We start from the raw sequence: 13,509 nt of genomic DNA on the forward strand, positions 1-13,509 counted from the left end.
TCACGACCTCGAGCTGGCACTACTAAAAGAAGTGAAGTGCGAGGTAAAATCTGTCGTGATAATGGACAGTACCTCATGTGTGCGTCTTTTTAACTCTTCACTATCAACCACCACTCAAATTATTATCCCTATCACTTCCACCACACACACCACACATAGTCATTTATCAGTGCTCCCGCGTAGTCGTAGGTCGCAGCACGCCGCATCCCGCTAGAGGGGTGCGAAGACCCCGATGATGAAGCATGACACCAAGGGGCCTTTTGGTGTGTGAGGGGTATTTTACAAAACACTGAGTGCTCCCATACCCTTTTGGGCAACACTTGTCTCCGGGTAGGATTCCTTTTGTTTATGCATGGATGTAGCACATCCCAATAAATAAAGGGACTTGAATTCTGTTTGTCCAGAGGTTTATAGTTTCTTTTGATCCCTACTTTGAGGATGGGATTCTGGAAAGGACAGAGGTATCATGGACCATGTTGAAGAGTACGCAGTTGCCCAAGGCTTTAAGATGGAACAACGCCTGCGACAGCACATTCATCACACTGGAAGGAGAACCTCATGCTTGCCGGTGTCATGTCTGATGTCAGGGGACATGGATTCACCTGACACATCTATGAAGAATGATGGACAAGTGCAGCGGGCTAGTGTTGGCCTCTGTGCATGGCCTACACAGATCAATGTGCTGCTGGCATGGCACATCTGCTGACCAGGGTAAGGATTATCATTTAGAGTCTCTGCAGTCTGTGCCTTCATTATTTTGTTATTTTTGTGCATTTCTAAACTGTCTGGGCACAGGTACCACCTAACCTTAATACCAGTTTAACACCCAAATACAGCAATAAGCAATAAGGTGACCAGTCAAGCTTTTCAAATAGCCTTCAAATGCTTTAATCTGTTTTGGGAAGTTTTCGGGATAACTGCTTTAGAAAAAGTCTTTTTGGTACAACATTTTTCTTCATTGCAATTTATTGATATAGTTAGAAAACTGCAAACAAGTTCTATTTGTTCCATTTTCCTATATCATTTCAATGTTCTAGGCTAGCATTACTGTCATCATCATTATGTGGGAACAGAATAAGGAGGTTTCTCGGATATTGTAATAAAAAAAGAAAAGTAGGAAGATCCAAACACCACAATGTGCAAACACTTTTAAAAGGTTCTGCACAGTTGCTGTAAATTAATCCCCTTAGCAATTAATAGGTCTCAGGACGTTTTTACTGAGAGGATCCTGGATCACGTCATTCCACGCAGCTGTTTGAATCCTCTCTGGGGGCAGATCCATGAGTCTAGACAATACTTGCAATGACAGAGCAAGTATAAACCACGTGATCAGTTTATTTCCTTTTTGGGAAGTTCAGCTTTCACCCTCCTCCCCACCTTAACTTCGCAGAATGAAAAGTAGTATAAAAACCCTGCCCAGGTCTTGAAAACTTCACAGGACAAGAACAACTGCGCAGACCCAGAACCTCAGCTACACCACCGCCACCATCTTCTCGGCACCATGAGTGCGCTCCTCACCGTGGCAGTCATCTTCGCCGCAGCCTTCCCTGGAGGTAAAACTGAAAGCCACAAATTCTCTATTGTATTTTCAGGTCACATATATTAATTCATGAGACACATGAAGGGCTGGGTACCTGAGAGCGATTAAGTATGGGAGCCACGCAGGCAATGAGTTATGCGTTTTGAAACCCAAAAAATCGAAGAAAGTAAAGAATTGCTAACACCTTATTGGCCCGATGTAGGTACCCAAATACCGATCGGTAATGGCCGAAAATACCGAATTTCGGCCGTTACAGACCGGTATTTGGTGTTTGAGATGTAGGGGGCCTAAAATTTACCGATTCGGTAAATTTACCGATTCGGTAAAATACCGAATCGGTAAATTTACAGAATCAGTAAATCTAGATGTAGATGGCACTGAAAACAGTGCCACAGGCCCTTAAGAATTCGTTATTTACCACGAAATTCTATTTTGTGGTAAATAACGAATTCCTGTGTACATGCACATCTGTGCCCATAAGTGTGTCAAAAGTTAATATTAAATACATGAAGCCAGTGGATTGCAGGGCTACATATATCATTGTAGAAAAAGTGGTCAAAAGTGGAGTGGGCCTGCAGGGAGGACTGGATTCCTACCAACTCCAGAGGGCATGGACTGTGAAGGATTCCATCACCCAGTAGGAGTACATTCTTTAGAGAAAGACCTCTACCTCACAATCAATCAATCAATCAAAGATAACTTAATTTCGCCAACCAAAATGGTGTCATAAAAATTATTCTAAAACATTTACAATAATACAACAAGCTAAGATTACAAGTTTTACACATAATACACATTAAAAAACCACAGAATCAAATATGCACATAATTAGTTACTCTGTTCATATCTTTGATCCATAGGTTAGATGGCTGATTGGGAAATTGCTCTTCTCTTCTTTAAAGCAGACAGAAAAAAGACGCCAATGAAAAACATGTAAAAGTATCAGGTAATAACTCTAGATAAAAAAGGGTCACACGACATTGACTAAAATTCAGTTTACGCATAAGAGGGACAATTAACCTTTTCTTTGTTCCTGATAAAATGTGCAGAAAAATAAAAAAAAATTAAATTATTCTGAAGAGATTGATCATCACATGTGCAAAGAGGCAATTCAGAGATTACATAGGTTTTAGCAGGAAGACCCAACATCAAGGGGATATAGTTTAGCCAAAATCTCAGCAATATGAATCTGTGTTGCAAGTTGGTAACAAGTGATAAATAGCTCGCATTCTCATCCATTGACACGATGCTTGGGACAGCGAGGAATGCTCTAACTGTTGTTAATCTAGGGTTAGAATTCTGCCTCCTTGCTTGTAATCTAGAGAGAAGATGATTTTTCAGATATTTTTTTTGTGATAGACCAACAAGACGATGGATCTACAAAGAGACGATGTAACCCAGCTGTCTTAAGCGTAGATTCCACATAGTTTAGCCAGCTGATCTTTCTCACACCATCTAACTTCAAAACATCATCAATTATATCTCTAGTTAACACGAGAGTTTCCTTTCGCCAAACCGAATGCCACATTAGGATAGGTGAAATACACATTTTATCACTGATGTATGGGACCCCCAGTTCTATATGGCAGTTAAAATTAGAGCATGATTGTGGCAAGGAAATAGCTTTTTCAAAAAAGTGTCTTCAATTCTACGAAGTTTAGGGCAGTCCACAATGCCCCACACTGCTGCTCCATACGTGGCTGAAGATACACTTTTGGCCTCATAGATTTTCTTTATTATTTCAATGGGCTTTGATCCAATCTTTTTTACGAATTTAAAAAATGCCTCGATATTCTTTTCCATCTGTGAACCTCTGTTAGAGATCATACATTTGCAGTTACTTAGTTCATCAAACATAAATAATCTAAAACTCCCAGCTTGCCCCCTTCAGTATGGATATAAGGCTGTTTCCTCTGCTTTGCACCTGCCACTAAAACAAAGGACTTGGGGGCACATTATCAAGAAACGCCGTTAAAATTATCGCTGCTTTAGCGGCAGGAAACTGCTGCTAAAGTGGCGATAATGGGCTTGATAATATGCCCTTGTGAATTCCCATATAAGCCCATGTTCTGGTGTGAACATGGGCTTCTATGGGAATTCTCCAGGGCATATTATCAAGCCCATTATCGCTGGTTTAGCGTCAGTTTCCTGCCGCTAAAGCAGCGATAATTTTAACGCCATTCTTGATAGTATGCCCCTTGGAGTAGTTGATTTTCATATCCAGATCATTCATGAATTCAGTATGCCCCGTTACAAGCCGATGCAGTGCATTACCAGTGCGAGCTAGAAACACAGCGTCGTCTGCATAAAGAAGTAACGGTACCTGCAAAGAGTTAATATAAGTAACATCTGGCGTAATACCCACTAAAGCGGATTCAACAGCATTAGTGTACAACGAAAGTAGAAAGGGGGAGAGAACACATCCATGCCTTACACCTCTAGTAATTTTAAAATGTCTAGTACACTATCCATTCTTACCAAAGCGTATGGATGCTGAAGCCCCACTATACAAATCCTGAATTACATGAATAATCTGCATATTAACCCCAATTGCCTCCATGATCTGCCATAGCCTTTGCTGTGCCACGCAGTCAAAGGCTGCTGACAGATCCATGAAGGCAAGGTATAAGTGGCTGTTCTTAGCTGCCGTATTTTTTCCTACAATCAGATTCAAGTTTAGACACAGGTCCACCGTTCCTTTTCCTTTCCTAAAGCGATATTGGCACGGAATTATAATGTTCTTCTCCAGTGCCCGTTCCTTGAGTCTATTTAAAAGCAGCCGACCCTTTCATTTTGCAGTGGAGTCTATCAAAGATATCGGCCTGTACATTTTTGGCGATGACCTATCTTCCTTTTTATAAATAGGGACGATTATGGTCCTCTTCCAAGAGGGGGTGCACCAGTTTGAGTAATTGTATTAAAAACATTAGTTAAAAACGGGGCCCAAAGCTCTTGATTATCTACAAAGAAATCAATCGGGACACCATCATGTCCTGGCGCCTTCCCACATTTACATTGATTAAGAGCATGTAGTGTTTCTTCTAGTGTTTCTTCTAGGAGACACTTATTCCTACATTGTCAAATCTGGAGGAGGAGGACTGAGTAATTACATCCTCTGTACTCCCAAATAAGCCTTCAAAATGTGTTACTAAGTCCTCCTGGTTAACATGGGATATCCAGGGACATACTTGTTTCCTCTTTTAGAAAGGGAGTGTTAAATCTCAGACCAAAATGCCTGTGAACTCTTTAATGTTACAGCATTTTGGAAGTTTTTCCCACCACTGATCCTTTAGAGAAGTTAGCCTTACACTACTGCATTTCTTAATGACCTGGCATAAAGATGTAACCACAATTTTATTACGAGGTTTTGCCTTGAAAGTCATATGCAGATTTTGAGTGGTTTTTCACAGTCTTCGTCAACCCAATTAAGTTTCTTACGGTGCCCATTACGTACAGAACAAATTAAGATAGTCTTAACTTCCCGCAGGATAAGTTCAAAAGCAGTAACCATACCATTATCCGAAAATGGATCTAAACATGTCTTTGTCTCTAGTGCACACTTAGAAAGTATGTTACCCAAAAACTTCACAGGATCAACTTTTTCTCATTTCAAAATGATCGCATTCTCCCTTGCAATCACTGGAATAATAGGTAGATCAACAGAGCATTCCTTTTTCTTCAAAGAGGGAATGAAAAAAGTAATTGCAGCATGGTCACTAAAGACATAAGAATTAATCTGTAATTGGGAAAAGAGCTTCCTTATAGAATCAGAAACCAGGAGATAGTCAAGTGTGGAGGAAAGGGGACAACTAAAAAAAGTAAAATCCAGCAGTCCAGTTAAAACTATCAATAGTGTTTAAAAACACAAGATTCTTTGTAATAAGTAATCTATTTAAACAATTACCATACTCATTATGGCTAAAATGAGTGACAGAGTCCCCATTATCATCTACCATCCCACATGTTGTGTATCAATTTTACCACAGGGATGGACATTATAATACTCAAGCCAGATGATATCAAAAGGTTTATTGAGTACCTTCTCTAGGATAACAATGTCTCTTTCCAATGGAGCGAGTACTGCAGCCTGTTTGTTACCAAAGTTATTATAATAAAAATGACTAAGTAGCCAGTATTGATCAGCACAGTACTCTAAAACAATGATATGATAAAATAAAGACGTATTTAAAAATGACTTCACTTTTAGGGGAAAGGTATTAGAAAGTAGGGTTATCAATCGATCCTTAGCACACCCTGACAAAGAAGGTGGAGCAGAGGTACAATATGAACGATACGCATTCAGGTGTATTGGGTCAATTTCCCAAGTTTCTTGTAAACATAATATATCCTTAGTCATTAAAAAGGAAAGCCACTCCTTATTAGCTTTCTTTTGGTTATACCCAGCAATGTTCCATGGAATCAATGCAACAGGTGGTGTAGTGCAGACTAACAGGAGTCCTAGTTTTCAAAGCTAGGTCCACAGCACCATTGTGAGTTAGTTAACATGTGCTCATCCAGTCAATCGCATTCCTGCATACCTTTCAATAAAGAAAAACTATTGCTAAGTGGTAAAGGCAAAGCAATTGGAGCACGGGGCTGATTAGGAAAAAAGCATAGAGGTCTCTGACTGATATTTCCTCTTTGAGACAAGGCCTGGGATAAAGTGTAAGGTTTATAAAAGAAACCAAGCGGAAGTGCACAAATTTCAGAATAAGCTGATGGGAAACTTGGTAACAGGGATAGTAACTCACCCACTGTATTGGTAATTATCAAAACTAATATCAATACAATCCCTTTAAATGTTTTAGGAGCCCTTCCTTCCCGATTGACCCTCCTAGCCATAATAATGTGCCTATATACAACATGGTTGTTACCTGTGCAATTAAAAAGCCAATGCTGCACTTTATGTATTAACTGCTCAGTGGTTTGTAGTTGATTCATTTTTAGTGCCGGTACATTGGCCAGCACTATAATATAAGGGCGGGCTGCTGGCGGGAGATCTAATCTTTCTCTAAAGTTAACAGCCCCATCTAAATGCTGAGTGGCCCCCTAGCACTACCGGAGATTAAAGCTCCCCCCTCCTGAGAGTGCAGGAATTGTGGAAGGTTGGGCACGAAGAGTATGTGGAATCTGCCGGGCCAAGGAAAAGGTACTAAAGGGATGAGATGGAGGAGAACAGGTATGCTCAGTACTACTGAAGCGTAAATTGGACGAGTCAATTGGTTCTCTAGAGTTTGTTTGAGATTCGGCCTGTAACGGAATAACACTCTCAGTATGAGTTGAACACCTGCAGTGATTTGAGTCGGCTTCTGAAGGTGACTAGGTGCCACTAAATTAGCGGACACCCCTTTGACAGGTTGAGAAACATGATTTCCTATAGATGCCATCAATGCCATCAGTATTGTTAAGTATCATTGTGCCAATGTTGTGCCGTGACTTGAGTCAAGACTAATGGAAGACCTGTGATGGGTCAGTACATGTATTGCATTCTGAGACAGCCTCCTCTTCAATGATTGGTCTAATAATTACCTTTATTAAAGTTCATTAAACAGTGCCATGCCCAAAGGAGCCATTTATGATGTTTCTGAATAGCGATGAGGGAGCAGCTTTTGGATTTGGCCAGATTTGGCAGTAGAAGGTCCTCGTGCTGAGAATGCTGGTCAATGGAGTCCAGGGGAGAAGAGCAGAAAGTGCCTCGCAGTCCCCCCGCAGCTCTGGGCGATGTGAACAAGCGCTACCCTCTACTTCAAATATGATTGCACAGGAAAAGGATCTAAGGGTTAAACAGACATGACATTTGCATCAACACAACTGTCTCTCCTCCTTAGTCTCTTCTACTCTTCGTTTGTTTTTGGGTTTACCCCTTCCCTCTTCTTTCACCTCTTTTGCTTGATAGCCCCAATCTCTTAACACCTTATCTGCTGCTGATTAGGTGTAGTATTTTGATTGTCCGGCCCCTCTTATTGCACCCTTCAACTTTGATCCGCCTTCCTGCATGGGTCAAGACTGACATAAAAGACAGACTACAAAGGTCTGCTTCTTCCCTTTTTGAGAGATTCATTTAAAGCAATATACAATCTATAAGAATTTCTAATTTATATAGAATTCTCTGGTAATATTTTGTCATTCTTGGGATTTAAAACTGGTTCAACTGGGTTTTCTTCCCAAATGAATACATATTGAGCAGAAGGTATATTTTCACCCTCCAAACTCTTGGGCTATCGACTTGACCTTCTACTGCCAAATCTGGCCAAATCCACAGGCTCCTTTGGGCATGGCACTGTTCAATGAACTTTAATAAAGGTAATTATTAGACCAATCCCTGAAGAGGAGGCTGACTCAGAATGCAATACATGTACTGACCCATCACTGGTCTCTTCCATTAGTCTTGACTCAAGTCACGGCACAACATTGGCACAATGATACTTAACAATATTGATGGCATTGATGGCATCTATCAGAATTCCTAATTAAGAGAAGGTAGATATTATCATGTCTAGTACCTCTGGAATCGTAATGACAAATCCTTTTTAATGGTAAAGTTCGATTTGTAGTTACCATTCTTTAGAAAGTTGGACATTTTCCTGCTCTTAGCCCTTTTGATGACTGCTGCTTGTCTCTGATCACTGGCTGGACTGGATGACAATTAAATCTGTATAATACCTTCTAGACGGTGCCACACAAAGGAAAGGCTGTATGTAACCATGCATCTTCCTGGGAGGAAGAGGAGGAGATGGGCACAGCCTCACACTTACACCTGAATAGGTGGGTCCCTGTTCACACACAAAGGCAGCATACCTCCCTGTAGTGAGTCTGGAGCCAAGACAGGAAGAAAGGACCTCTGCACTTCCAAGACCCTTCTTTGAAGTCATCCCCACTTCATTGGCGCAACTAGGTATGAAGTCACCCCCACTTCATTGGCACAACTGGGTATGCGTACAGGACCTCTGAACCTACCAACTGAGTATACTTCTGGACCTGAAATCAACTTATCAAGAAGAAGGACTGCTGTGCTAATGACTGCTACACTGCTGCTCTGGAAGACTGCTCCCTTGCTGTGCTCTCTGCTACTCCCTCTGACTGGACCTTCATCACTTGACCCAGACAGACTCCAAGCGCTAGCTGAGTAGCCTTCTGTTCTTCAAAGACTCACATGCATCAAAGTGTTATACCCTGCTTGTGTGCCTGGTTTATTGGAAGTGAACCCAGGTGCTCGCTCCAACAAAACCAATGCATCCTGTACTGTGATGACTAGGACCAATGCAGAGCTGCTGTTGGGTGACATACCAATCGCATCACATTTGGAACTGCTGTATTCGCCATCAGAACCGCGGAATCGCCACCACGACAGTGATAGACGAATGTCGCATCACCTCGACTGTATGGAGAAATCAGTTCCATCGGTTTCGGAACCAATGCATCTCAGAACCGGTGCTTAACTACGTAACCAGTGCATCACCATTGTTGCATGGAGAAAACCAACACATCTCCTAGACTATGCGATTGACACCGACGCATTGCCCGGCTGTCCCCCACATCTTATTTTTTGCGACCCGGATTAAGGTACTTTTGCTCAGCAGGGCCTGCGTGGGTCCTGTATTCAATCTGCACTCCTTCAGTTTGGCATGAAATTTTGACTTTGTCCCAGTCCAGCACATCTAATAAACTTTTTAAGCACTTACTGCTTCTACATTTAGGGCCCGATGTAGGTGGCCCATTACCGGTCGGTAAACCAGAAATTCTGTAAATTTCAGGCTTACCGACTGGTATTGAGCCATTTCTGATGTGGGGGATGATTTGGTAAATACCGAATCAGTATTTACCGATTCGGTATTTATCGATTCATTATTTACCGATTCGGTATTTAACGAATCTGTAAATGGCATATAGGAAGCACTTTTAAGAGTGCTTATGTGCTGTAAGGATTCGTTATTTACCACCAACTATTAGTTGGTGGTAAATACCGAATACCTTTGAAAATGCAAATCTGTGCATTTTCAACAGTGCCATGTGGCAGACATACATGCCCTTAGGGCATGTATGTCTGCCACATTTGCACACAAGCACTTTTCAGGGGTTCAACAGGGTGTCAATGTGACACCCTGCCACCCTTGATTGTTTCCCTATTTTACTGAATCAGTATTTACCGATTCGGTAATTCACATTCATTCCTATGGGCCTGGAGGCCCATAGGAATGAATGTGAATTACCGAATCGGTAAATACCGATTCGGTAAATACCGAATACTTACTGAATTTTTATCTGCATAGCAGTTACCGATTCTAAAATACCGAATCGGTAAAATTCTGTATTTTAGAATCGGTACATTTTCATTACCTACATCTAGCCCTATATCTTAAAAAATCATATCTTGACGTCTACTTATTGAAGTTTTGTCATTTCGGTCTTGTTTCATTCATAAGATCATACCTCATTTTTCCAAAGTGGTGTTGCGTCTTTATGTGGCGTTTTCACTGTTTTATTGTTTGTTGCATTGCTCAAAAACTTTACACATTGCCTCTTAAGTTAAGCCTGAGTGCTCTGTGCCAAGCTAGCAGAGGGTGAGCACAGGTTCATTATTGGTGTGTATCTGACTTACCCTGACCAGGATTGTGGTTCCTGCAGAGTGCATACCTCTGCCAACCAGAAACCCAATTTCTAACGGCTCCCCACTTGATCACAAAATAAACCTAGAATTTCATATTCATGTGAACAATGGAAACTGAAACTCATAAGATTGACCGATTACTTCATATCTCAAAAGGTCTACAAAAAATAATTCAAGCATTGGTTATATCACGAGGGATTAAGATCTGACTATTCACTGCCTCCTGTGATTCCTACAACAGCCCTAATAGTGGTCCTCAATGTAGCAATTACAATAATTACTAGCACAAACAATGAAACACATTGCACATGCTCTAATCAAACAACCAAACACATTCCGCCTGCTCTAATCAAACCTGATTGGGATCTTCTTAAAGATCACTACACTTTCAGATTAGCTTGAATGATCATTAAAACCCTGAAACTTAACACTCCTGACTCTCTGCAAAGAGAATCACCACCTGAGAAAAAGGTAGCAATTAGCTCCATTAAGAACGTATAAAATATTAAAAGGCCTTCACATTTCCCCACCTTTTTTCAGGATTTGCTATCAGCATTTGAAAATTTTAACCAGTCAAAATAAGACAGGAACCCAATTGTTCTTCCTTCAAATCACATCTAGAAAATCATCTACCCCTAAATCAGACTAACATTTCATAACATGTCTCCACAATCATGTTGTTTGCATGTGCTGCACCCACTATAGCTGGTTTGCAGGTTAAAACAGACCTCTGGGCTCTATATCTTGCACCAGAGTCTCCAGAGGCCTGCCTCAGCTTTACTACTTCAACCTTATGTAAATGTAAATGTATTTGAGCTTGTAAAGCGAGCTGCTACCCGTCCGTAGGTTTCCTGGCACTGTATAACTCTGGGGAACCCGTCCTGGCTTTCCCTGTGGGATGGTCCCTGCTGGGAGTCCCCAAGGTGGAGCCAGGCATCCCCAGAATTGATGGGGCCGTTGTGGAGATTAGGCAAGCTAATGCCCAGAGTTGCCGAGTGGAACCCCTGATTAGAGTAAGCACCGAAGCAAGAATTATCGAGTCCGCTGACCCAAGTCCACGACCCTGCCGCGTCGGGAATTGAACCCTGGTCCCGGCCCGACTTCTGCTCCCGGGTCTGCCGCCTCTAACTAGTGAGCCACACTACTCCACCTAGATCTTGGGAGTGGCGGAGTGCTAGAGGATTGGGGACTTGAGAAAGATGGATCTTGGAAATGCGTGGGAGTTTGGAAGAGGTGGAGCTTAGGAGGGCACTGGAGTTAGGAATATAAGAGGTACACTATTTGGCCCATTCAGAGCCAAAGGGGCAGTTATACACCCAGCATTTCAACATGATAAGGCCAAAGCCTGGAGCCCTGATCTGTCTTTTCTTCTTGTCTCTGTACATTTAAGTAAAACCTTGAAAGAACACTGATGCCTATACATATGTGCTTCTTTTTTTTATATTCCAGTGGATTCTCTGTTTTGCCATCAGTGCTATGAGGTCAACCAGACCAGCTGTACCGGCCCTTCTGTACGTTGTGAAGAGGATGTCACTCATTGCATCAAAGGTCTGGAGAACAACACATTGAGTAAGTGTTAATACTGATACTAATACTATTTATAGCACTCCTAACACTCCTCATAATACTAATAGTAATACTAACAGTACTACTAATACTATTTATAGTACAACTGCTACTACTGATACTAATACTATTTATAGTACTACTAATACTATTTATTGAACTCCTAAGATTAATACTCTTTATAAATAAACTACTACTAATACTATTAATTGGACTACTAAGACTAACACTATTTAAAGACCTACTAATAATACTAATACTGATTTTATTTATAGTATTATGAATACTATTTAAAGTACTACTAATAATAGTAATACTAATACTATTTTTAGTACTAATAATAATAACAATACTAATACTATTTACAGTACTATTAATAATACGATTACTAATACTATTTCTAGTACTACTAATAATGCTAATAGTATTACTAATACTGTTTATCGTACTACTAATAATACTAATATTAGTATTATTTATAGTACTACTAAAACTAATACTATTTGCTGTAGTGCTAAAAATACTATTACTAATACTATTTATAGTACCACTAGTACTAATAATACTAATTCTATGTATAGTACTACTAACACTACTAATAGTAATACTAATAGTATTTATTGTACTTGTAATAACACTAATACTAATAGTACTACTACTTTAGTTAAAACATTCAAAATAATACCCAGATAAAGCTATAAATAAACAACTATCATTCATACTAGGAGAGTAAAGAATAAAAATATATATATCAATAGACTAAAACCAAACAATCCCACTGAGAAGACATAATAATATTACATTAGCAGCAAAGGCAGATATTAAAAAGCAAATCACACAACCTGGTCTATAGATGGAATGGTAGCCCACTTCAGTCTACACCTCCACATATGTAAAAGAAGCCGGGAGACTTCAAAGACTAGTGGGCGAATTGCTAAGGCAGAATTGTGGTCACCTAACCCCAGGATTACGGCAAAGCAGAACAATACAGGTCCTCCTAGGAAAATTGTACTGAGGGCAAAAAACAAAACATGATCTACAGTTTCCTTGGTACCATTACAAAAGGGACAACTCCTGCTTAATAAGGGAATGCTGACATCTTGCCGACAAAGGGCAAAGAGGCAGGGTCCCAATCCAAAATTTAATGTATAATGTGTTAACAGCCGGAGGCTTAATTTTATCCATATGCTCTTCCAAAAAATAGGAACCTTTGAATTCCAAGAATGCTGCAGTTAGGGGGCCCACATTACCTGACTTGTGAAACCCTTCATCTATGTGTCTCTAATTGATTGCTTTTAACATGGACTTTGTCACATAACAAACAGTTTCAGGATGTACCCAAAGGGTCTCACAACCGATCGCAACTAGGTTGCATTTGAAATATTCTAACCAAGCAATTTTTCCTACCCCCCCTGGCATTTTAAAATGTCTTCAAAACCCAGCCTATAATGTGCCAATTCGGCAGTGGGCCAAATCCTATTTCCAGTACAGTAGCAGTCTGAGTTTAACCCTATATGCAAGAGATCTAATATCCAGATTTAACCAACAAGATGCTAGGGGAGAACTTGCTGGCAAATTGTAGAGGGCACATAAAAACTGGTTCTCCACCGTTACATTCTCATGTCACCACAGTTCACCACAATATAGCAACCCTCCCAATGCCTGGAAGCTATAGATATGTAGCGCAGGAGTAACAGGACAAAAACTAGAGCCTTGGACAGCCTTCAAAATGCTGCCCGTATGACTCTCCAATCTAAGTTTACTCTTCTGGATCTGACAAGACCAACCAAAGGAG

General features: G+C 40.6%; 1 protein-coding gene across 1 annotated transcript in view; it reads left to right on the top strand.

Moving 5' to 3' along the window:
* The first annotated feature begins 1,501 nt into the window (after window positions 1-1,501).
* The window catches only part of LOC144769728 (ly6/PLAUR domain-containing protein 8-like), a 52,715-nt gene continuing 40,707 nt past the window's right edge, over window positions 1,502-13,509 (top strand). The window contains exons 1-2 of the mRNA XM_078653909.1: window positions 1,502-1,553; window positions 11,598-11,717. Coding sequence (XP_078510035.1) covers window positions 1,502-1,553; window positions 11,598-11,717 — 172 coding nt within the window. The remainder of the gene's footprint in view (window positions 1,554-11,597; window positions 11,718-13,509) is intronic.

This window comes from Lissotriton helveticus, chromosome 7 (assembly GCF_964261635.1).
Source record: "Lissotriton helveticus chromosome 7, aLisHel1.1, whole genome shotgun sequence".
Taxonomy (NCBI): Eukaryota; Metazoa; Chordata; class Amphibia; order Caudata; family Salamandridae; genus Lissotriton; species Lissotriton helveticus.